General features: G+C 41.2%; 2 protein-coding genes across 2 annotated transcripts; both read right to left on the reverse strand.

Moving 5' to 3' along the window:
• Window positions 1-6,810: 6,810 nt before the first annotated feature.
• Window positions 6,811-7,785, reverse strand: LOC121403149 (palmitoyltransferase ZDHHC20-A-like). Its single transcript, XM_041591042.1, has one exon. The coding sequence runs from the start codon at window positions 7,783-7,785 to the stop codon at window positions 6,811-6,813; it is 975 nt and encodes a 324-aa protein (XP_041446976.1).
• Window positions 7,700-22,867, reverse strand: LOC108705983 (zinc finger protein 276-like). The gene is made up of 8 exons (XM_041589547.1): window positions 22,679-22,867; window positions 18,086-18,272; window positions 17,861-17,941; window positions 17,365-17,433; window positions 17,061-17,178; window positions 16,885-16,955; window positions 15,242-15,522; window positions 7,700-7,794 (listed from the first exon to the last, which is right to left on the reverse strand). The coding sequence occupies exons 3-7, from the start codon at window positions 17,873-17,875 to the stop codon at window positions 15,259-15,261; spliced, it is 537 nt and encodes a 178-aa protein (XP_041445481.1). The 5' UTR covers window positions 17,876-17,941; window positions 18,086-18,272; window positions 22,679-22,867; the 3' UTR covers window positions 7,700-7,794; window positions 15,242-15,258.
• Window positions 22,868-26,642: the final 3,775 nt, after the last annotated feature.

Here is a 26,642-nt window from a genome sequence, read left to right on the forward strand (position 1 = left end):
ATAAGAAGACTTGAAAATATAACAGAAGACAAGAAAAGGAAAAAGAGCATGAAAAAAAAGATCAGATCGCAATGGACTGCCCCCTGAGGAAGCCGTTCACACGGCGAAACGCATAGGGCAAGGCGGCATAGGTGGAGGATGGTGAGAGAAGCTCCTATTACTCCCAAAGTAGACAGGCAGGCGTTCTATGTGGGACTGGAAGGGAGTGGGGCAGTCCATTGCGATCTGCTACTGACTTGATTATCAAGCAAGGTGCCATTTAAGCCTAAATCTAGGATCTTACGAGGGTCCTGCCATCTGTCCACCTTTGCGTTGTTTTAATTAATTGTTTTTTATGGACACGGTCCAGCACTGTGTGCTTAAACGCAGTGAATTTGTCAGTGTGGTTGTGGGGTGTCACGAGGTTCATGCTTTATGAGTTTATACATTTGTATAATGGAATTATTAAAAGTTAAATTTTAGAATAGCCTGGTTTGTGCACTAGACTGGAGCAGGGGTTCTGAACTGGGTTGCAGAGGGACGGGGCCTGATGTACTTGGCCAGCTGGGTGCACGGCTCCAACCCTAATGTTTCTATTTAATATTGTTACTTTATATACAACCTTGCAGAACAGCCTAGCTCAAGTCTTGTGAAGGTGCACTCTCAATCTAAAGCAAACAACCACCTAGGTGCTGGTCAGAAACAATTATAAATAGATTACCAAAAAATAACAGCACTCCAAGGACTTCATAAGAAAAAATCAAACCATTTATTTCAACGTTTCGGCTCCATCACGCGGGCCGTCTTCAGGAACCAAACCATGAAACGTCGTATTTAGCATATTAAGTAATCGTACTACAATGTTTGTATCAAAAAAGTCGGAACCAAGTTCGTTTACAGAAGACAAACATATCACTGTGTATAGTTATTTAAACAATTTAATACAACGATAGAGGCATTTTAAGTACACTGCGTATGAAGCCAGTGCCGGGCCAAGCCGGCTGGGTGCCCTAGGCAACCCAGCCGGCTACGTTGCCCACTCCTCAAGCGATTGTGCGCATGCGCGGAAGCGCATAGGTGCGCACGCACGGAATCGCGTACGTGGGCTTGCACGGAAGCACACAGAGGATGCTACGGCTGTGGAGACTCAAGCGCACAAGCGTGTGTGGGCGGAAGAGAGCAGGTACGCGCCGAAGAGGAGGAACTGCCAGGGTCGGAGCTAGGGGAAGGCGGAAGAAGAGGTATGTGCCTGGAGCACCAAAACCTTTGCGCCCTAGGCACGTGCCTCTTCTGCCTACCCCTAGTTCCGGCCCTGTATGAAGCCATAGGAGTATGCGGTATACACCTAAACATCCATCAGGGAAATACCCGCTTTTAGGGTTGTTAGTAGGGTGGTGGTTATTAGAGAAGGACCGGGTAGTGAGAGGCTAGTCTTAAATGGTATAAACTGTACCTTTGTCGAGATGTAAGCTTTAAAGTGCATATCATAGCGATATGGAGTCTGCCGTGTTTAGAAGTCGGTCTGAACATCCTGGTGTTGCGATGCCTGTGTAATTACTCTGTGTGGCCAGTAGATGGTGCATCTAATGCTCAGTTAGTGCTCTAGTCCGTTGTTAAAGGACCAGTAACATCAAAAAAATGTTTTAAAAAAATTCGTTAGAATACATTGAAATATAAAGACTAACACAAATTAAACTTTTTAATTGCAAAGCCTTTATTAAAAAATAACTTACTGAAACTCTACTTCCGTTCTTCTTGAGAAAAGGTGACAGGGCGACCATCCATTCTGCAGCAGTTGATTTCTCCTCCCTGGCTATCTCTCCTGGCCGCTGTGCTCTGCCGGCAAGATGGGGCAGCATGGAGGCATGTTTTTTTCTTCCCGAACCCCCAGCCCCTGCACTGAGCTGCCCCGTCTCCCTCCTCCTGTGCTGCCCGATTTTTACAAGGAGATTGAAGTGAGCTGCTGCACCCAGTACTGTAACTCTGTTCTGAAGATTGTAGTTGCACACACAGAGCCAGACAGCGCCGGGCAATACACACAGAGCCAGAAAGTGCCGGGCAATACACACAGTGCCAGACAGCGCCGGGCAATACGCACAGAGCCAGACAGCGCCGGGCAATACATTAGCATAGCACTGGGAATTAGCACTTACCCCCGCAGCACCTACAAGCTCTACCTTCCTGCTGTCACCTTTGACACCTTTCTCCAGTGGCCCAAGATCAATCGGGTTCTCCGTACAAGTCCGCATAACTCTCGCTAAGCGCAGGCTCTTGTAAGCATTTACTCCACTGAATCGGTGTCGGTGTTTCTATTGGCGCATTGAGGCCCAGCGCTGGGAGAGTTATGCGGACTTGTACGGAGAACCCGATTGATCTTGGGCCACAGGAGAAAGGTATCAAAGGTGACAGCAGGAAGGTAGAGCTTGTAGGTGCTGCGGGGGTAAGTGCTAATTCCCAGTGCTATGCTAAGGTATTGCCCGGCACTTTCTGGCTCTGTGTGTATTGCCCAGCGCTGTCTGGCTCTGTGTGTGCAACAACAATCTTCAGAACAGATTTACAGTCCGGGGTGCAGCAGCGCACTTAGATCTCCTCGTAAAAAGCGATGAGCCTGGAGAGGATTTTGCAGGTTGCCCGACGTGGAGACGCTGAGAAGCTGCAATGCGCAGGGACAGATCGAAGGATTGCAGTATAATCACGGCTCCGCACACACTTCATAATCAGCAGGTTATTTATTGTTATTTTCACCACACATCAACGTTTCGGGGGGTTTTCACCACCCTTCATCAGGATAAAACACCCAAGTAACACAAACCCTTATAAGTGCAATGCTCCTCCTTCTATTCCCATGATGCAACTTCTGGTTAACCCTTTATATGGGTTAAAACTTTATACATTTCTATTAGTGATATTTACTCTTTTCCATCCTTATTCTCATATATCATCAGTGTTATACAATCGAAGGATCCCATGGCCGCCTCTGCAGTCCATCATGCTGCCTGAGGAGGAAACTCAACTGTTACTTGGTGGATGAGGCGCAACTGGTGGGCATCAGCAGGGCCAGAAACAAGGCCAACCCGGCTCACGAAGCTGAGGCCACCGGCAACTTGTCGTGCTTGCAATGGCCCGTGTATTGCCCGGCGCTGTCTGGCTGTCTGTGTTGGTCTTTATTTTTCAATGTATACTAACACATTTTTTTTTATTTTTTTTTGATGTTACTGGTCCTTTAAGCGACTAGACCCAGCAACCCATATGGAGGGATATATGCAGTATAGGACTGGCCCACCGGGAAACCAGGAAAACTCACGGTGGGCCCAGGTGTCAGTGGGCCCTTTGGCTTCTAACCATTTGGCCCATTTCATGGTCATTCTCTATTCTCTATAAAAGAGGCTTGATAATGGAAGAATAGAGTATAGTAAGGAGACATAAAAGACTAGGAGAATAAAGAGGTTAAGTGAGGAGAGGATGAATAATAGTTTGGAAAGTGGGCCCATGTTCTAAGGTTTTCTGGTGGGCCCCTGGTATCCCAGTCCGACACTGGATATATGTGAAAAATAGTTGGTAGCAATATAGGTTAACAGTTATTCGTTGCATTACTGTTGTCCGACTGCATGTGCATCCTCTTATGGAGAGCTGGTTAGTATTTACCCTGAGCTGCATATAATTATGGAAACTTAATCAGGTGTAGGAGTCATATACTCTTCTGATCCAGCACAATGGATGCTGAGCATCTGGTCTTTGTACTACAATCAAATTCACAGCACATGTGGATACTCCTGAACTCCCTTTTCTGGGCATTCTGCTAAAGAAACAGGGCACTCAGCTTACCACCACCATTTACCGTAAGGAGACTGACAGAAACACTTTATTACATCATACGTCTTGCCACCCGCCACATCTACTTAAAAGTATTTCATATTCCCAGATGATCCGGATTGTAAGGAACAACACGGACCTGAGCAGACTTCATCAACAACTAGACGAACATGGTTCGGTTCCAAGAATGTGGTCACCCCCAACACAAACTTCTTAATTGCCGTCTGCGAGCTACATGTTTTACACAAAATGAGTTACTGACCCTATTAAATACCAACACAACGACAAGTAATGTGGACTCCCTCACCACATACTCACCTAGTACCAGATCCTTCACTAGAGCTATCCACAACTATTGGTTGATTGTACAGAAGGATAAGACACTACCACCTTCCTTCAAGCTACCTCCACTTGTGGCCTATAAACAAGGATGACCAACTCGTAATCACAGATCCTGCACAATGTTATCAACCCCCTACACCAGGCATGTCCAAAGTTCGGCACGTGGGCCAATTGCGGCCCGTTTTTAAATTTACACCAGCCCTCAGCCTCAGTCATGAAATTAATAATAATGTGGCCTGCCAGCATAGTGCGATCAGGAATTGTGTATCCGTAATATTTGGGCACATTAGTGAACAGAACCCCTCAGTGACTTCTAATATCCTTATAATTTATAGTAGGGGACACATTATCCCATATAATACATGAGTGATACTTAGAGTTCCCTGTATAACTCAGCCTGCAGCTTTGTGCCTTTATATGGTCACAGAACCACTCAGTGACTTCTAATATCCTTATCATTTATAGTAGGGGGCACATTATCCCTTATAATACATGAGTGATACTCAGAGTTCCCTGTATAACTCAGCCTGCAGCCTTGTGCCTTTATATCAGGGGTGCCCAGACTTTGATACACTGGGATCTACTCTTGACACCTGGCCCCCATAAGGAGATCTACCTTGGTAACGTGCGGCAATTTTTTGACCACGCCCATTTTTTGACCACACCTCCTAATTACCATATTAAGTTTACAAAATTTGGCTGGTTATGAAAGTTTAAACACACTCCCTTTCCCTCCATGTTTGCTGCTCATCCCTCTCTTCCCCTCAGTGCTTGTTGCTGTCAGCCCCTCTTCTGTGTCACTGCTTGTTACTGTCAGCCCTCCTTCCGTGTCCCTGCTTGTTGCTCAGCCCTCCATCTGTGTCCCAGCCCTCCTTCTGTGTCCCTGTTTGTTGCTGTCAGCCCTCCTTCTGTGTCCCTGCTTGTTGCTGTCAGCCCTCCTTCTGTGTCACTGCTTGTTGCTGTCAGCCCCCTTCTGTGTCCCTGCTTGTTGCTCAGCTCAGCCCTCCATCTGCGTCCCTGGTTGTTGCTGTCAGCCCCCCTTCTGTGTCACTGCTTATTGCGGTAAGCCCCCTTTCTGTGTCCCTGTTTGTTGCTGTCAGCCCTCCTTCTGTGTCACTGCTTGTTGCTGTCAGCTCCCCTTCTGTGTCCATGTTTGTTGCTGTCAGCCCCCCTTCTGTGTCCATGTTAGTTGCTTAGCCCTACCTTCTGTGTCTGACGTGCTTGCTGCTCAATATCTCACCCTCCCTTCCTTCCATGTCCATGCTTGACTCTGCTCTCCGCCTCCTCCTCTGATCTCAGCCAGCCCCGCATTCCCTTCTCCTATGCTCTCTGCCTGCCCGTTCTCTGCCTGCTCTCCATTCTCCTCTCTCAGCCAGCCCTTGCTGCTCAGAGGAGAAAGGGAATGTTCCACCAAAGACTGTGAGTGGGGCTGTCCGGAGCGGGTTCTGCAGCTCTCACCCGCGTCGGTAAAATAAAGATGGCAGCTGGGCTGCAGCATTATGCTATCGCGAGACTTCGGACGTCACAACCAGGAAGTACGGTGGAAACGTCGGGCAGGTCACGGTCTACCAGGAAAATGATGGGGATCGACTGGTAGACCGCAATCGACGTCCTGGGCACCCCTGCATATGGTCACAGAACCCCTCAGTGACTTCTAATATCCTTATCATTTACAGTAGGGGGTACATTAACCCTTATAATACATGAGTGATACTCAGAGTTCCCTGTATAGCTCAGCCTGCAGCCGTTCGCCTTTACATGGTCACAGAACCCGACAGTGACATATAATATCCTTATCATTTACAGTAAGGGGAACATTAACCCCTATAATACATGAGTGATACTCACAGTTCCCTGTATAACTCGGCCTGCAGCCTTGCACCTTTACATGGTTATGGGACTCCTCAGTTACTTTTAATACTCTTATTAGGCTTGGGTGAATTTGGCCCATTTAGTTTCACCAAAAATTTGCCTCCGGCGCAATGTTGGCAACACACCATTAAAGTCTATGGGTGTCATTTCCATCGCAAAACGATGCGAAAAAATTCCCCCATCCCTAACCCTTATATTTTAAAATAGGGTGTGTTTTATACCCTTTTTACATTGTATTCGTTTATTTTTCACATATGTTTGAAGGGAAACATTGTAGGGCCCTCTCAAAAAGATCCTCAAAGCTGCCCAGCAAAGCTGACATGTGCTGCATTATTGTACAGGGACAGATATAGGGAGTAATGAAATCGACATTATTAAGAGGCTAAATGAGCCGCTATCCCATTATGAAGTTTAGACCTTTAACTGGATCTGTTTCTATTATTTTGGTAAGTGCAAATGTAATTGGTGTAGTTTTTCACCCTAGTTATCTGAGGTGCTGCCCCCTATAGGTACAAAAATGACAAATGATGCAACAATATCAGAGAAACATAAATATTTATTTCAAAAACAATTACAAAGGGGTTCTGTAACAAGACGTAGAATATGTAGCAAAGTTGCAAATTTGTGATGCTGTGACGCTATGAGTTAACGCCTACAAACTTCACTTCCTTCTAAATACTCTTAACACGTCTTGATAAGTTCCGGCTTTTCTCTCTCTTCAATTTGGAACTAAAATTCTGCATGAAATTCAAGCACCATGAACTTTTCTGCATGTTTTTCACTTCTGAGAGTTGTTTTTGGGACTCATTTAGGGGTTTGGCAGTCAATAGTCCCATTTTTCTCTATGTCCTCTGTGGCATCACCCAGTGGGAATGAGGAGCCATCTCCTAAACTGCTGAAGATTGGGATGAACCAATATCTCTTTTTATTGCCAAACACTTGTCTCCAGTTCTTTCTGTAGCCCAAGTCATAGGGATTATACTCACAATGTAAGCCTTCATTAAACTCTAAAAGAGTTTCATTCGTTACAACCAGTGAGTAATGGTCATAAATATACCGATAACAAAAGATTATACAGGAGAATGTACTCATGCAGAACAGCGCAATGGCTGAGCCTTTGGAATCCATGTTTGGCAGTTGATCAGTCCAGAACAGTATGGAGCAATAAAGGGACACTGCACTAGTGAATATAAGCAATAGGGGTACATAGAGCAGGAACAGGAGGAAGAACTTGTAGTTGGAAAATCCCACGCAGTTGTTTAGAAATACGCAATGATGATCCAGTTTCAGTATACAGATGTCACACACTGTACAATGATGGCACCTGTCTGGCTTTATGAATTGGCATTTTCTACAGTACTTAATTGGTGTTTTTGAATCTACATTATAATATAAAGGCAAGTTTTTGGCCGCACGGCTGAGGATTTGCTCCTGCACTTCTGGCCTCTCCTCACTCAGATACAGCTGCTTGTCAGACTCCGATAGGCGGAATGTTTCAGGAGGGACGGCAGGAGGCGTTATAACAACCCGAAGATAACTCCACATGCACAGGAGGAACAAAATGTGGAAAATCACCAGGAAGGTTGCCTTTAGCTCTTGTGATGGAACAGTAAATATGCACAGCTCCACCACAAATATGTAATAGCAGGTAGCAAGGAGCCCAATGATTAGTGTAATCATTACCCTGCTGATCCTCCTCCTACATGAATACATATCTTCTTTGTCCATTTTTTCTTCTTCTTCTATATCAATCTTACAATTTTCCTCTTGTTTTTCCATGATAATATTCTTCAAGTAACAATAAATTCAGTTATAAATAAATGATAAATAAATAAGTAATAAATAAATGATAAATAATAATAAATAAATTATAAATAAATGATAAATAATAATAAATAAACAAGTTATAAATAAATAATAAATAATAATAAATAAGTTATAAATAAATGATGAATAATAATAAATAAATAAGATATAAATAAATGATAAATAATAATAAATAAATAAGTTATAAATAAATGATAAATAATAATAAATAAATAAGTTATAAATAAATGATAAATAATCAATAAATAAATAAGTTATAAGTAAATTCAGTTATGAAAATAAAGGAAAGATCTAAATAGCGACAGAGTTGAAGATAGCTTCTTACTCCACCGCTACCAATCTGTGTAATGACCTTCACGTGTTTTTCCCACAGGTGTTTCTCTCTTGTGTATGACATCACAATGAGAGTAACCGTAGCAACCATTGTTTGGCTTTTCTGTGTATGACATCACAAAGAGCATAACCATGGCAACCAGACATTATCTCTCTTGTGTATAGCATCACAATGAGTGTAACCATAGCAACCATTGTCACACCTGTGTAAACATTAGCCTTCTAAAAGAGTGTATTCAAATAGACCTACTATCTCAGGGTGGTAAATTGCTGTGCGTTACAGTGGCTGACTTGGGTATTACATTTATAGATTCTTTCAATTTCCTACCCATGAGACTTAGTAAATTACCTGCAGCATTAGGTGTATGTACAGAGTGGAAGTAAAGACTTCTTTCCACATTATTTTAACACGGGTGAAAATCAGGGCTATATAGGTGCCATGCCAGCCATCGAATTTTATGGGGCTGATTATATGATGCCTGATGAGAAGGCTGAATTCATTACTTGGTACGGGCAAAACCACAGCTGTAAATTTCATTTTCAATTGCAACTTAAAAAATACTGCATTCAGAATTTTAAAATTCTGAAGGAGGCTTGTGCCTGCTATGGAAAAAACATTATAAACATGACTAATAAAACAGTCACTAAATATAACTCGAATGATGAGCCGGAGGTAATTACGTACACAATCGACCCTTTTGAGTACACCACCTTAGCCTCTGTGTGTATGGCAATGTACAGGTTAAAGTTTTTACCCAAAAACTGTATTGCAATCTTACTCCCTGACAATTACAATAAGAAATATAAACGTTTCTCAACACCGGCAATACAGTGGTCGATGTACATTGCGTACAAAGAGGGGATCTCTATACAACATGCCTGGCCGGTTATGCTTTTGTTAATGGCAAACATATAGCCTTTGAATTTCAAGGTTGCTTTTACCATGGATGCCGTGTTTGTTATTGTGAAGATGACTTTAATAGGGTAACTGGCACTTATTTCAGTCAACTGAACCACAAAACACAATTTTTTTAAAAATAAGGGGCTTTGAGGTCCGTGAACTCTGGGAACACGAATGGCATGCTATGTTGGAATCTGACAAGGACCTACAGTAAAGGCTACAGTTTCCCCAACCTTTGTCACCCTGTGATGCCCTCTATGGTGGCCGCACAAATGCTATAAAGCTCTACCATAAAGTGGCCCCGGTGAACACATTCACTATTACGATTTTACCAGTCTGTATCCCTATGTGAATAAAACAAAAATATAGCCAATTATATTTGAAAATTTTGAGTCTTTTGATTCTTACTTCGGCATCGCTAAAGTAAAAATATATCCCCCTAAAGACTTGTTTATTCCTGTCCTGCCTGTAAAGATGAACGGAAAACTAATGTTTCCATTGTGCCGTACTTGTGCCTCTACGCATCAAGATATGGACTGCTGTCACACGGATGCCGAACGTGTATTTTTTATAGCAAGAATGGTGACTTCAGGGATCCTCCAAGGAATCCTACATATGTGGGGCACCTGTCAGTTTTATGACCTAAGTAGGTACATACCACTCCCCTTTAATAAATCTGCCCCATACTGTCTGGTTCCTGGGAGGTGGCAAAGTGCCAGTTGAATTTCTGCACTGGCTCCAGAAAATGCTTCCTACGTTCTCATTTTAATTTGGCTATTTAACTGTATACAAATTGTCACCCCCCCATGCCTTTCTTTAATTGGACGAGGCTCATGGAAATCAGTATGGCAGTGCTTTTAAGCTGTAAGGAGTGTATGTCTCTCTCCGTTACAAATCTTTCTTTTACAGAGAATCAGAATTCCCAGGTTTTTAATGTATACATGTTTATTTCTGGAACATTAAAGTGAATTTGTCGCCTTCCATGTGAAACGTATTTGTGCCATGATAATCATATCTCCTGGCAATGGTATGTCTGTACCTCAGCAAACAAGAAATGCAATTGGCCCTTAGCTGCCACATTCCTAAGAATTTGTTGTGACAATATACTGGTTACTTTCTCACTGATCATATTATTTAACCCTTTCCCTGCCAGCCGTTTTGTCCTAGATGCGAACATCTACTGCCAAGCAGTTTTTAGATATTTTGCACTCTTTCACTTTAAGGGCCTTTCCTGGCCAATATATTGTTTTTTTCAGGACAACCTGAACTTTCAAAATATGCAAGAATTTTGGTGTAATTCTACTTCTGTAAAAAAATATAGGCTTCTAAGTGTCTAATAAAATGAAAAAAATCACGTTTCACAAAGAACAATCACATATCAGAAATATCATTTATTTAATGTACGAGAACACAGCCGATGTGGAAAGGTCTATGTCTCCTGAACACGGCAATACCAAATATGTATAGTTTTATTGAGATTTCTCACTTGTATAGCTAAAAATCTACAAGCAGTACACTACCAAATTTCCAAAGCACCGCTCCCCAAACGGCATACTTCTGATATCAAGGCCAAACATTCCGCTAACAGTAGGTTTACCCTAGAAAACTACCCATTATTAGAAAGAACAGATTCTGGTGAATCAAAAATGGGTAAATATATGTTTGCACTCCAAACTACCAAGTTGCAATTGTTTGCTAAAGTTATAATGTTTTATAGAAATTGGTGAATTTTTTGAAAAATGACCTTCAAAGCTCTACAGCATCATATCTCCCACACATCATTAGGTATCAATGTAAAACCCCCCGAATATGAAAGCCTGGGGTCCACTGAACAGTTTGATGCCCAATATGAATAGGTTTACCTAAGCATGTGGTATATAGGGGCCCTAAAATGTAGACGCCTCATTTGAGCTATCAGTTCTGTAATTCCAGATATTGGGGGGGGGCGGCAAAGTTAGAAAAAAGTACGTTCACCCCAGAAAACCATATATTTTCTAAAAGTACCCATTCCCCCGAATCCAAATTGGGTATGCATGTCTTTCTACTCCAAAGCACTAAGCCGCAAACCCTTCCTAAATCTGGCAATTTTGGTGCCATTTTCTAAAATCACCTCAAAACTTCGAACCTGCAACATCGTATTTCCCACATACTGTTAGGTATCAAGATAAATCACCCCAAATATGAAAGCCTAGGGTCCTCTGAACAGTTTGATGCCCAATATGTATAGGTCATTTCAGGTACTACAAAATCAACACATTTACATGTTTTGGGGGGGGGGGGCAAAAGTAGAAAAAAGTAAGTTCACCCCAGAAAACCTTATATTTTCGGAAAGTACACATGCCCACGAATCTATATTGGGTATGCATGTCTTTGTACTCCAAATTTGATTTTGGTGACATTTCCAAAAATCACCTCAAAATTTCCAGCCTGCAGCCCACATACTGTTAGGTATCAAGATAAATCACCCCAAATATGAAAGCTTAGGGTCCTCTGAACAGTTTGATGCACAATATGTATAGGTGTACCCAAGCACGTGGCATATATGGGCCCCAAAAGGAAGAGCCCCATATGGTCTGTCATTTCAGATACTGCAAAATCAACACATTTACATCGTTTTGAGGGGGGCAAAGTTAGAGAATGTCACCCCAGAACACCATATATTTTCGGAAAGTACACATTGCTACGAATCTAAATTGGGTATGCATGTCTTTGTACTCCAAAGTACCAAGACGCAAACCATTCCTAAATTTGGTGATTTTGGTGACATTTCCAAAAGTCACCTCAGAATTTCTACCCTGCAGCATCGTATTACCCACATACTTTTAGGTATCAAGACAAATCACCCCAAATATGAAAGGCTGGGGTCCTCTGAACAGTTTTATGCCCAATATGTATAGGTGTACCCAAGTACGTGGCATATAGGGGCCCTAAAATGAAGAACCCCCCCGTATGGTCTGTCATTTCAGGTACTGCAAAATCAACACATTTACATCGTTTGGGGGGGGGGGCAAAGGTAGAAAAAAGTAATTTTACCGCAAAAAAACATATATTTTTGGAAAGAACACATTCCCACGAATCTAAATTGGGTATGCATGACTTTGTACTACAAAGTACCAAGCCGCAAACCATTCCTAAATTTGGTGATTTTGGTCACATTTCCAAAAATCACTTCAAAATTTCCACCCTGCAGCATCGTATTACCCACATACTTTTAGGTATCGAGAGAAATTACCCCAAATATGAAAGCCTAGGGTCCTCTGAACAGTTTGATGCCCAATATGTATAGGTGTACCCAAACATGTGGCATATAGGGGCCCCAAAAGGAAGACCCCCATATGGTCTGTCATTTCAGGTACTGCAAAATCAACACATATACATAGTTTGGGGGGGGGGCAAAAGTAGAAAAAAGTACATTCACCCCAGAAAACCATATATTTTCGGAAAGTACACATTACCGCAAATCCAAATTGGGAATGCATGTCTTTCTACTCCAAAGCACCAAGTCGCAAGCCTTTCCTAAATTTGGCGATAAAAGCAACAGTTTTAACATTTCTGAAAATGTCCTAAAAATATTGCAATTGGCCGCATTTATCTCACCTAATTTCTTACATACAATTGTAAAACACCATAAATACTGATGCCAAGGGTCTACTGAATAGTTTGATGCCCAATATGCATTGATATACCAAGGCAGCTGGCATGTGCGGACCTCAAATGAAAATAGTGCATATGATTTTTCTCCGCTGCAGATTCGTCTTCTGTGAACATAGACCCTTGACTTCATATTATGTGCCTCAAGACCCTCCTAACAGCAAAGACCCCCCAAAACCATATATTTTTGGAAAGTACACATTTTGACGAATCCAACAAAGATAAAAAAGTCTTTCTACACCATACTACCAAACTGGAAAGCTTTTCTAAACGTAGAGGTTTTTACAACATTTCTGAAAATCGCCTAAAATTGTTACAGTTTGCTGCATTTATCGCACACAATGTTTTACGTATAAAGAAAAATCACCCTAAATATGGACGTCAGAGGTCTACTGAATAGTTTGATGCCCAATATGCATAGATTTACCAAAGTATGTGGTGTGTACGGACCCCCAAATGAAAAACATGCAAATTAATTTTCACGCTAGCCAACTAAGCTGCAGAAAAGAGAGCCCCAACTGTGCGTTATGTGCCGTAAGACCCCCAAACTGTAAAAAGACCCCCAGAAAACTATATATTTTTGGAAAGCATATATTCTGGCGAATCAAACTAAGTAAAATAAATCCTTCTATACCAAAGCACCAAACAGCAAAACTATACTAAAGATGCATAAGGAACAATAATACATGGATAAAATTGCAATAAAACCACAAAAATAGCGTAAATCAATGAAATAACAAAATAATTGATCCAACAGCGTAATTAGTGGCCGAAATCGATTATCCAATAGTCATGCTGTCAAAATAACATGTTTTTAGGCAAAACAAACGGTACAATGAATAAGTAAAAAAAAACAAAAAAAACCTGTTTGTGAGTTTTTCTGTATACATATTTCTGCACTAATAAAAGTTGAGTGTGCAAATACATGTAAATAACTGTACAAAAGGGACCAAGTGTGCTAAAATAAAAAAAAAATGAAAAATTCCAATCTTTACTAAAATGTTTGTGTAAGTGTATAAATGTACTGTAAGTATGTGTAAGTGCAGGTAAGTGTGTAAAAAAAACGTGCACTTACCGTTTTTGTAGCAGGAGGATCACTGGAAACAAAGGAGGCAGCCAGGACATTGTTTCTGCTGAGTCACTGCAGAGCAGGAAGTGTGTGGGCGGATGTGCGACAGAGAGCAGGTAAGAGAGCAGGTAAGAGAGCAGCAGCAGCGCTTTTGCAGCAGCGTTTGCCACTTTGAAGTCGGATCTGCGACAATCGTGTCGCAGATCCGACTTGACAGCCCCCCAGCCTCATTGCCCAGGGGGCTCTGAATGCTCAAGGGGAACCATAGTTTTGGGCAAAGCTAAAGTTTCCTGCATGGCCTCCAGATATTTACTGGTAATAGAGATGGGAACTGTATGAGCTGCAGCAGTTTAGGTAGGGTGATGTTTAATACCTCTGATTTGTCATTCTTAATAGGCCGAAATGTTGACAACATTAATGAATACTTATAATTATGGACAATTACTGGAGGATCTTTTTATCCTATTCCAGGGGGAGGATAGTTATTGAAGAGACAGAAGAGATTTGAGGGGTGAGTGATTCCCACCTCTAGATATTTAAGATGGGACTGCTGCTATATGTAGTCAGTTTCATTGAATCAGTTCAACCACACATAGATGGGTAAGTTGATGTTTAATACCTTTGATCTGTCATCAGCATCCCTTTTTTATCGCCTGGCGGGGGAGGATTCAGCCTTCAAATTGAAAGCCTTTACTGGCGGGGGAGGATTCAGCCTTCAAATTGAAAGCCTTTACTGGCGGGGGAGGATTCAGCCTTCAAATTGAAACCAATGCTCAACACACACTGAACACAGGTAATGCTATTATGCAGAGAAATTTTTCTTTTTAAAATAAGTTAGGGACCGCCATATGGGGTTTACCTTGACGTGGTATGGTGGCTTTTCAATTTTATGATCATAACTTTGGTAACTAAAAACCCCTGTTTTGTAAACATGCACTTGCATTTATACTGAATTGTTTGTGAGACAGGGGCCCAGGGAAGTGCATTGTAAGTAGCACTTCCATTATATTTAAATATATTTTGATTTAGCCTTGAGTGCTTCCACAATTTTCCCTCTAATATAACTTACTGGAGGATCTTTTTATCCTATTCCAGGGGGAGGATAGTTATTGAAGAGACAGAAGAGATTTGAGGGGTGAGTGATTCCCACCTGTGGTTGAACTGATTCAATGATTTCATTGAATCAGTTCAACCACACATAGATGGGTAAGTTGATGTTTAATACCTTTGATCTGTCATCAGCATCCCTTTTTTATCGCCTATTCTCTTTTCAGTATTCCTGTTTTACCACACGTTCCCTTCTGCTCTTCAAACACTATTTACTGACACAAGGTATTCTGCACAAAAAAGATATCCCCCAGTTTCCAATAAAGTTTGGAGTATTACAGCCAATATTAATATTACAATAAATAGGCACACAAACCTGTTTCCCGCCTTGCTGTTATGGTGCTTACCGGGTTGATGGTGGCGCTTATACTGTAGCTCTGGGGCTGAAGACCAGGGATGAAGCGAGACGCAAGGGACGTGCGGCTTCGGAGCAGAAGAGAAGTGTTCCTAGGTTGGCGGTCCCAGAAGAAATCAGACCTGTGGCCTGTAACGTGCAGCTGAGCCAAGATGAGTGGATCCAGGGAAAGAGTGTAGAATCTCCAAAGGGATAGAGATGGAGAGCCTGCCCTTTACGTCCGACAGCTGTGTCTCGGTTGACAGTAGGCATCGAAGCTTGTTCTTGTATAGACTGGAAACCATAGAGTGGCAACATTACTGAGAGTGGGACAATTCAACCTTATAAAGTAGAGAATAAAATATTTTGTTAAATTATTCCTGCTGATCAGAGAACATGTTTCTGATTGGGGGTATGTTTGTAATGAGCCCAAGTAAATCTAAACTAGAAAAAGTAAATATAGCAGCATTTAGTAGGTTTCAGTGTTTGGGGCTACTGTGTATGATTTTGAATTAACTTAGAAGTCTTTCCTTATTTGTCTGTAGTTTAGGATTGTAATTAAGGAAACACTTTATTACACACAGACCATGATTGTGCTGCATGGGCCCTTTATCTAGTGTGTTAAAAGTAAATGTATAAAGCCACAAATATGTTGTAATAAAGTCCCAATTGCAGTTATTTCGTGCTACTGTGAGGTTTATCACCTGGGCACCTTATTTGTGGCTTCTTTAGCTTTTGGTATTAAAGCAACAGTTTGCCAGCAGCAAGTTTGTACAAATTCTTATTTGTGTTCTTTCCCTCTATAAATATTCCCTTTCCTGATTCGGCTTAATACATAGGTGGGAAATTGGGCAAAAAATTCACCAAATGAGCAGTTCTTGCCACGCATGCTTACCTTTTGTCCACTCTGTTTTTTTTTCCCTTAGGTGTGACATTAGGCAACTACATACGAATTATGGCTTTTTAACTGTATGCGGGGTATCTCTACTTACCAGGGGCCATTGTGAACTTTTTTGCGGCTGGATTATGAATCCGACACAGATTGGTTCATGCTTTTCAGTCATTTTAAGACAGAAGGTAATGCCCATCAATGCATTTCATTTATTCAGCAAACTCTGGCCAGTTCTAATTATTCATTCTCTGTCTTATAAGTTGTCTTGTGTGTTGCTAATTTAAGTTTATGTAATGCAGACATGGAAATTCAGGTAAAATCAGCTGTTTTCTAATCTACCCACAAATCTATCCTTAGGGCTGCTTTCATAAAAGACATCCTATGTAAGGACTACATGTGTTTTTGTGATCTATGTTGGGCAAAATATGAAACATGAGGTAAGGTAACGTGAGTAACAGCTATGTGTGATCTCTTGCAACTGTAACTTCTCTTTTTGTTGTCCCAACAGCAAATTGCACAGTTCTACCACCAGTCCCTGTACAGGTAAAACAATGACATGTTCTCTTCACATTTAAATGCAGAACTGTGTGCTATAAACAACTTAAAATGCAAAATGACTCTTTAAGCTGAATCTGAGTTATGTAGAATTACATTTTCTTTTCATTGAGTACCTGGATTTAGGTTTAGTTCCTTTGTGTTTTCTCTAAGTAGTGGGATAAGAGTGACTGTACTTGCTGTAAAGGTTTTGCACCAGAGTGTCTCACCTGGTGCACAGAGAGGTGCTTCTGTTGCTTGAAAGCTCGTCTACACTGGTCACAAATGTGGTTTCTCTCCTCTGTAAATAAAAGTGAATGTATTCTCATGTTCCAACATTGCTGCAGCACTGGAGGAATCAATGGTATCCTGCTTGGATTTCACCAGAGACACTATTTCTGCTTACCTGTGTGAATGAGCTTGACATGCCTCTGTAGGTACTGATCTATCATAAATACTTTGTTGCAGCCAGGGTGTGGACATGGTTGCTCCCGCACCTCCTCATGATGTTCCTTAATGTGTTTCTGTGGGGTAGAATGGGGGGCTAAAACAAGAGTTTGTAATAATTTCATTTTGGTGCTTAAGCTGGGAGATATTTGAAGGAAAGTTTCTGTTGTTTCAGTGAAATGGTCATTTGCAAGTACATTTGACACACAGGCTAACAGACTTAACATTTTCCATTGGTATGACAAATGGTTTCCCCCTTTTACCTTCATATCGTCAGAACCTCTGTATACAGCTGTGCAGCCTTGGTAAGGAAACTTGTAGGCAGTTCCTCCCTGCAATTGGATGAAAGAAAAACCTTGTTAACATATCAAGCACAAATATTCAAGTGTCCCTGCCTGGAGTAGAGAATCCAAATACAGTTCCAGATTTATCAAACAGAGCTATACAGCCCTTACCTTTCACTCTTAATTTTCTTCACACAGTAACAAAAAGCGTATATAGTCTTTATATCAATAAAATACTCCCCCAACTCACACAATTTTTCTCTCTCTCAGGTTTGATAAATAAAAGTAATTCTAGTGATGCATTAATATTTCATATGCTCATTAAGTTGATGGTTAGCAAATAAGGTCAGATACAGAGCTATTTGATTGTCTGGTATGGAGCTTATGCAGGTATTCTACCAGAAAAATGAACTAATGCCTCTTTATTTACATGAATTACGACAGAACACAAGCAAGTGGAAACCACTAAAATTACCTCTTGTCTATGCATGGTTCAAAGGAGACCTCTGAGGAAGGCTGCTGTCTGGTTTCTTCTTTGTCCTGGCTCTGAAAATCTCTGTATGAAAGAAAGCAACACTTGGCAAACTCCTCAGCGAAAAAAGCTCTGCCCTTACTATGATTCCACATGCAGCTCAGTGAGTCGCTTGACTGTCATGGTGTATTCTGACAAGAACAGTCAGACGTGTGGGCATGCTCTCACCCATCTGAGAGGTCACTGCACTCTTTTTTTAAAAGGAGGTTATTGAAGGCAAGAGTAGAGTTCCTTCAGTGTTCACCTGAAGACCTCTTCACTCTCTTCAGTATAGGTGGGAAGGAGCAGCCTCCTCCATTTCTGTGGGTCCAACTCACCAGGCTATGTAGACATTCAGGAGTTGAGGTGATTAAATCTGTGAATGCAAGCAAAAGTAATCACAATTCTGGGTGTAATTGTGGGTAATGTGCTAGGCTAGCTCTGGGTTTACTGATTTTTGTGACAATAAAAAGCCCTGTAGACAAACTGGTTGCTCTTTTTTTTAAAATTGATCTCCAACTTGGGAATAGCACTGCTGGCATGCAAATGAAAGCATTCCCTGCAGCTTCATGATCTTACAGACTATATTCCAGCTTTGCGCAATGTGTTTAATGTTCAAATTGTTAAGAGCAAAGTTCATATAATTTATCAGAATGTATAAAATTCCTGTAAGTTTCCTTCCGCAAAAAATGTTTTAAGAGAGTATACTTATTTAGCTCATACAAACAAAGCAACTGAGTTCACTACAAATCACAGGTTATCTTAATGAAACATACTGCAGAGTGCTAGCAAGAGTATCCATATGCAGTTTAATTTTGGCACGGATAAACCCAGCTTTATAAAGGATAAGACGGACTTCAACAAATTTAACATTTTAACGTATGTGTTCAGGCCACAAAGTACAATATGACTGTTTGCAAGGGATCTGGCCCGACCCATACATAATTTCAGGCAAGAATCACCACTTGACAATACAATGAGCCATGTATATGCCATTTCCTATACAATATGTTGCAATGCATGGCAAGGTTTCCAATTTTTAAGCTTTCTAAGTTATTTAATTGAATAATAAAATATAAAATGTAAATAAAAGTCTCACTGAAGATAATCATATTCACCCAACTTTTCTGCTGTGGTGTGTGCCCTTGCAAGACACTGCTCTGCCAGTTTCAGCATCTTTTGGGAATCTAAACTCAGTAGGCCACTGCCAGCTGTCAGATAAAAAACAGATTCAACAGATTTATCAGGCTTTCCTTCCCTAAACTGATGGGTAGAGCAGCATGGCAGTTCCTACGATGTACATATTATGACATCCTCTTGCAGCTACATTGTCTCTACGTCATGCTAAATGTTCATTTAAACAACCCCTTAAAAGAACACATGGGACTATTGCAGGAGTATGTGAAAATATTTAAGTTTGAATGTCCTACACTACACTGGAGATCAGTATGTTCAGATAACCTCTCTGAATGGGAGATCAGTAAGTTCAGTTGCCCTCTTTGGATGGCAGTCAATAAGCACAGATGCCTTTTCTGCATAGGTGTTCAGATCTCCTGTCCTGCACTGAAGTGAATATGATCAGATGTCATCTTTGCGTTGGAAGAAGAGAGATCATTCAGGATCATTGTGAAGTTCTCTTCTACAGGAGTCAGACACAGTAACATGCACTGCAGACTGTTCATTTAGCAATTTAAAGAAACCGTATACACCAATTTTAACATTGATTCAAGGAATAGAGCTGGTGCTGAACATCATTTTTGCCTATTGGTTTAATAACAGAAAATCTTAGTTTTTTTGTTTCTTCAGTAAATTGAAGCTACACCATGTTTAGTCCTTGAAAGGCAGATAATTCGATTTCCAGATAATGGCAATACATTATGGCCTTTTGTTAACAAAACAAGTCACAACAAGGGTTATGGGAGTGGTGCATACAGGTAATAGAATTATCTGATGCTTTAAAGCAGAACTAAACCCTGAAAATGACATATTTCATATAATGACCTTATTGCATCAGCCTAAAGTTTCAGCTGCTCAATAGCAGCAATGACCAGAACTTCAAACTTGTCACAGGGGGTCACCATCTTGGAAAGTGTCTGTGACACTCACATGCTCAGTGGGCTCTGAGCAGCTGTTGAGAAGCTAAGCTTAGGGGTCGTCACAAATTATCAAGCAGAAAATGAGGTTGACCTGTAATATAAGCTGATGCTACAGGGCTGATTATTACATTATCATACTAGTTGCACTGGTTTCTGTGCTGCCATGTAGTAATTATCTGTATTAATTACTAATCAGCCTTATATTGTGACATTTCTATTCTATGTGTACTGCATATTGTGAGCCGGTCCCTAAGATCAGTAAGTGAATCAGCAGAAAAGAAGATGGCGAGCTACTGGGACATCTTTGGAGACATAGATCTTCCCTGCGAAAGGGCTGTGGTTGCCTTGGGCTGGTGCAAAAGCTCAAAACATAATGTGTAATATTTCTACCTTACTTCTTTCCTTAAAGGAGAATTAATAAAAAAAAAAATCCTCCCCCTGCCCTGGGTAGACCCCCTCCCTCTTCCCCAGCCTAACTGCCCCCTCCCCTGGGCAAATGCCCCTAATTTTTTACTCAATTTTCGTTACTTTCGGCACATGCGCAGTTGTTCGGGATCGGAAATTTACTCCAACTGCACATGCGCCCAATATGGCGTCAAGACACGAAGATTACTAGAGAAGAAGAAGATGGCTGCCGTGAACTCCGAGGCCAGAATCTGCACGGAGGGGGTGAGTAAAAAATGAGGGGCATATAATTGACACTCCTTATGTATTCCACATAGGCTCCCTAAGCAGCAAAAGGAAAAAAACGAATAAACCACGTATAACTTTGATAATCACAACTACAAAAAAAAAGGGAGAAGTTTATTTTGAAGATGAGGATATCGTTGCAAAAATCATTGTAAAGCAAGGGAGCAAGCGTAAAAAATATACTAGTTGCTAGAAAGACAGACAAGATGTTTAGACGTACATCACTTTTTGTGATGCAGTTTTCACATTAATTAACAAACACAAAAGGTATAGAAAAAAATCTTTTGCAGGTATGGGGCCTGTTATCCAGAATGCTTGGGACCTGGGGTTTTCTGGATAATGGATTTTTCCGTAATTTGGATCTTCATACCATACATCACTAGAAAATCATGTAAATATTAAATAAACCCAATAGGCTTGTTTTGTTCCCAGTAAGGATTAATTGTATCTTAGTTTGGATCAAGTATAAGGTACTGTTTTATTACAGATAAAATCAGTCATTTTAAAAAATTTGGATTATTTGGATAAAATGGAGTCTATGAAAGATGGCCTTACCATTATTCGCAGCTTTCTGGACAACGGGTTTCTGGATAATGAATCCCATACCTGTACTGCAATAAGGAAGATGTATTTTTCTTTTTTGACAAGAAAATGGGTTGCCCAGGTACAGAAAATGTGAGGTAGTAGAAAAATCCAAATGACTTTACTGGTTGCTATGGCTTAATGCTGCCTACACTTCAGTTACAGAAAATTTAGTTTTTCTATTTCAAAAAGTTAACATTAGCTCAACCCACCCATCACTGTCAAGCCACTATTTTTATTTGGCTTTCGTGTAAACCAGTGTCTCTTGAATGTCCAGATGTGCAAAATATAAAATTGAGACCACTGCCACCATTGAGGTGATTTTCTAATTTTAGTATTTAACCAAAATACATACATTTATAACTGGTTGGCTAGGCCAGTTTGTTAGGCTTCATTTAATCTCAGCTACAGTTGTGCTTCAGTTGTGAACCCTTTAATATTTTCTATATTTTTACATGAATGTGACCTAAAACATCATCTGATTTTTAAACAAGTCCTAAAAGTACATGAAGAAACCCTAGTTAAACAAATAAAACAAAAAATATTATATTTGGTCATGTATTTAATGAAAAACAATTAACCAATAAAAACCAACTTGCTATGCAATGGTTGGCATAGTGTATATTAAGACAAATCACCCTATGGAAATCCATAGGAAGAATTGCCATGATTTCTGGAAAAAGTACAAGTACACCTATCACAGAAAAACAGCTTCACCCATCAGAGGAGTGGGCTAACAGAGCTCACAATCCAGATCCATAAGAGCATCAGGTATTATTCTTACTGGACAGAGAAATGTCAATTAAACGCTTGTTATTAGGGTTCCCAATTGTGAGGCCTGGAGTAGTGACAGGTAACGCTCAGCATGAAGGCAAGTTAAAGTGAGGCTACGATTCACCTGGAATCTGTGGCGGTGAATAATTATTTCACATAGATATTGTGACATTAGGATGATATTGATCCAGTCGTGGGGTTTCTGTTACTAAATGGTTACATGACATAAGGTGTGGAAGTGCACTGGCATGGCTAACATGGCATTAGATGACAAGTGGCAATCCTACCAATTTCCAGCAGCAGCAGCAGCAGAGAAGCAATTGGTGACCCATGCAATGTATTAAAATAATAGCAAACACTCTGCATGGAATAGCACAGGGCCAGGCACATTCTAGCACCTCATCCACAAGTCAGGAGCACAATAAACAGGAGCGTGACTACATAAGGGCTGGATGTACCAAATATTCCATTTCTACAGAGACATACAGGAGACAACAGGGATCCACAGCGTCACTGACACTACAGACATCCAAGTTGACACTTTTATGGCTCCTGTCATTATGCTTCACGATCGGGACTATTCCTCCCCACCCCCGGAACTATTCACTTCCGCTTTCCCATCTCACTCGCTGCAGGTTACCGGTGTCCAGTTGAATTGCACGGTTCGCCAGCTTCATGGCTCTCTGGTGGGGCCTCAGAGCTACATCCCCGAATGAAGGAAGCCATCCGCGTAAACTACACATGTATGAGAAATCTCCCGGAACTGTCTGTCTCAGTGCACAATCCACCCGGTGTGTATAGAGAACACACCTACCTGGGAGGAATTAGGAAGCGCACACACAAGTAAAGTCACAGCGCCACCTGCTGGACATGACATAGATCGGCGACTTTAGATAAAGAAGGAAAGCTCGGGAAATGAACAGTGAATGCTCTCACAGTATATCTTCAGAGCTCTGCTTTGGTGCCCAGGTCAGACTACAGCCCACAGCATTCCCTTTCCTGAAGACCTGCCAGCACTAGCAGCAATAACAAAACTAAGTCTACTAAGACTAATATGTCTTATGTGTATTATGTGATGCATGTGGCTTGGCCCAAAACCTACAGGTCAGGCAGGTTCAGGCTGACCAAACATATGAAATAAAAGTGTGGGTTTTTGCAGGTACCTTCTGGTCTCTTCGTCCGCCAGTACAACTCTTGTGCCCGAAAGAAGAAAATGGAGTCTGTACCTGTTGCCAATGTGGGTGTTGCCAGTTTTATTGAAGGTGTGTAGTAGGTACAGACTCCATTTAATTCTTTTGGGCACATCAGGCTGACTAAATGTCTGCAGCAGGTCGCAGGTGGATGATGGGTCTTATTCGTCACCATCTGGTGGGCCCAGTTAAACCAGACCTGCTACTTGGCCTGCAGGGAGATCTGATTGTGGAGGCCACAGGCAGTGGCAAGAAAGTTAGTGGTGCAACTTGGAGATGTACATTGGGCAGGGGGATTTGTGCCAGTGTCTGTGGCTTCCATGGCTGGGGTTCAGGACCCTCGAGGTGGCAGCACCAGTGGGCCCTGAACACCCCAGTCCAACATTATTAGCCACCAGCCCAGACCCTTCCTGACCATCCCCACCATGTCTCAACCCCAAATATTGACATGATAACAAGATCCATTGTTATTTACTGTATATACTTGCCCACCTCTTCCAGTGCCATCAGAGAAGGGCAGGCACACGTATATAAGTCATCACAACAAGATGACCTGTATTGGGTTATGCTGGGTTAGGTCCGTGTGGGTCCAAACATTTTCTACCCCCACACATTAGTGATGCCAACAGAAAATGATCTCATAAAAGGAGCAATTTGCAATAATGCAAAAGACTTGGATGTTTGAGAGGTTATTGCTTTCCTTGTATCTCAATATTTTCTTCTTTATACTTGTTTACCTTACGTTTGCTTTTTTCTTAGCAATGATATATGCAGTGGCATAACTAGATTTTACTGGGCACGACAGCAAATTATTTTTCAGGTCCCCAACATGTCTAGAGGTTTTTTGACATTGTATATGAATTAGGGCCTTATGGGCCCCTATACCTCCTGGGCCCCCCTGCAACCGCAGGATTTGCTTATACTATGGGGAAGAAGGATTGCCTAGCAACGTAGGTTTCCCAAAGGCCGGCTAACTTGGCCAGATTGCTGGCAGGACAAGGCTTAAACTTTGTTCTCCTCTTTGCTTACTGATGGTTAGTTTCTCAAAGTTTGTCTGACTTCTGCCTAAACCCACTGTTGCTATAAAGTGAGAAGTATTTATGGAAGTATTTATTATGCAATGATGCCTTAGTATTGTAAGTAGATCACTTTTTGTAATTGAAAATTATGTTATGTTTAGTTATCACATGAACATAGGGTTTGATTTTACTGGGGTTGTTCCTATGTTATGTAGGAATGGGAATTTAAAGAGAAAATATACCCCCCTTTTTTTACATGCTTTCATTCAGTTGGGTTCAGTCTTTTACTGGAATGCCAGGGGCCCACCAGAAAACCTTAGGCTTAGGGTCCACTTTCCAAACTATTATTCCTTCTCTCCTCTCTCAACTTCTTTATTCTCCTAGTCTCTTTTCTCTACATACTATACTCTATTCTTCAATTTTAAGCCTCTTTGTTCCCATAAAGGAATAGGGAATGACCATGAAATAGGCCAATAACCACATGTTTAGAAGCAAGAGACCCACTGACACCTGGGCCCACTGGGAGTTTTGCTGGTATCCCGGTGGGCCAGTCCAACAGTGGTTGGTTTTATGTAAAAAAAAGGTACACAAACATTATCTGAACTTCTAGACAGAAATATAAATTTATTTTATTTACACAAACATACCTGATTCCACAGACTGAAGGACACCATGTGATAACTCCAACCAGCTTTATAAAACGTGGCATAAACAATTAAAACACTGTATTGAATACTAGAAAGAGCCAAGAAAAGCAGCAGGCATGTGACTGTATATCTTGTCTCGGGAAGCAGTATTTTAGATATGAGCAGGTGTTTTATGTGAAATTGCAGTAAGTACCTGACCTGTCCAATGGCTTATTATGTTTTATGTAGATCAGGGCACTGTAGCTTCACAAGAGGAAAAGCAACTTGCTGTGTCAAGAACAACTTCTAAATACAGTATGATCTGGCAGGGCCAGAATAAAAAACTATAAGGGTTCCATATTTATCGAAATAATTGGTGCTGCAGTGACAAGCACAGTGGGGCCCTTTGCAAGCACCATAGGGACCCTGATATTGCTCTGTCTGCATGGGAGGGAGAAAACCCCAGCTGCCATGTGTTAGGGCCCTAGCCAGACCCCAGATGACAGCCAGGACACATATATTGCTGCTGACAAATAATAAGACAAAGTGGTTGTTCACCTTCCAGACACTTTTTTTCAACTGATTTCAGATTGTTCCCCAGAAATAAAGACGTTTTTCAATTACTTTCCATTTTCACTGCTTTTGCAAAATCTAAGTTTAAAGTTGAATGTTCCTGTCTCTGGTGTTTCAGTCTGGCAGTTCAGTAATTCAGGAGCAGACTCTAAACTGCTACAATTTTGCAACAATACATTTTCAGCAGTAATCCTGGAGTATTAGCAACTATTGTATCAATTCTTACAGCTGCTCAGCAGGGCCAAAGGTAACAAATTTATCAACCAAATGTATCAATTTAGAACAGTTTACAGGGTCGGTGACCCCCCTCCCCCCAGAGCTGCTTTAGAAGGTAAAAAATGAAACTTACACTTAAATATTAGTAAAGCGGTCACACATAGAAAATAGTAAATAATTGGAAAAAGTCTTTATTTCTGGTGAACTATCTGAAACCAACTAAACTGAAAAAAGTGTTGGAAGGTGAACAACTCCTTTAACTGGCACAGAATGTCTGCCATAGACAGAGCTGTTCCTGTTTAGATAAACAGAAAGCACACGCAGTATTTTCATTTTAAAAAACATCTCCTTGATCACAGTGGCATCGCTACCATTCAGCAGACTGCACAACTAAGGGGGGAAGTTTGGGTGGCTGCAGGTTCTGCTGTCTGGTTCCTGCTCCCCTGGATGCTGCCTCCTGCCACTTACTGGAGGGAGGTGGGGTGCTGTGGTGTGAGGACCCTGGAAATCTTGATTTTAGTGGGGGAGCCTGGCTCACTATAGTTACACTACTGCTTATTTTGTTCAGTGCCGAAGAGCACTCCCGACAGACACAACACAGAACAGACTGAATCAGTTAACACTTGTATTGCCAAGCAGTGGAATGCACTAACACTCTACTGAACTTTACAAGTGTCGATAGATATCACTAATATTAGTGGGTTTTTATTGGTTTCTAATGGAATCCCAAAATGAATGAGTAAATAAGGAGTTAAAGGGATGGTTCACCTTTGCTGTAACTTATAGTATGTTATAGAATGTCAAAATCCTAGTAACTTTGCAATTGGTCTTCATTTTTTGTATTTTATAGTTTTTGAGCTATTTGCCTTTTCAAAGGGGGCTCATGGACCAATGCTTTTTAGGCTACAACCTACAATTGTATTGTTATTCCTACTTTTTATTCCCCATCTTTCTATTAAAGCCTCTCCTATTCATATCCC

Source organism: Xenopus laevis, chromosome 4L (assembly GCF_017654675.1).
Source record: "Xenopus laevis strain J_2021 chromosome 4L, Xenopus_laevis_v10.1, whole genome shotgun sequence".
NCBI classification, from domain to species: domain Eukaryota; kingdom Metazoa; phylum Chordata; class Amphibia; order Anura; family Pipidae; genus Xenopus; species Xenopus laevis.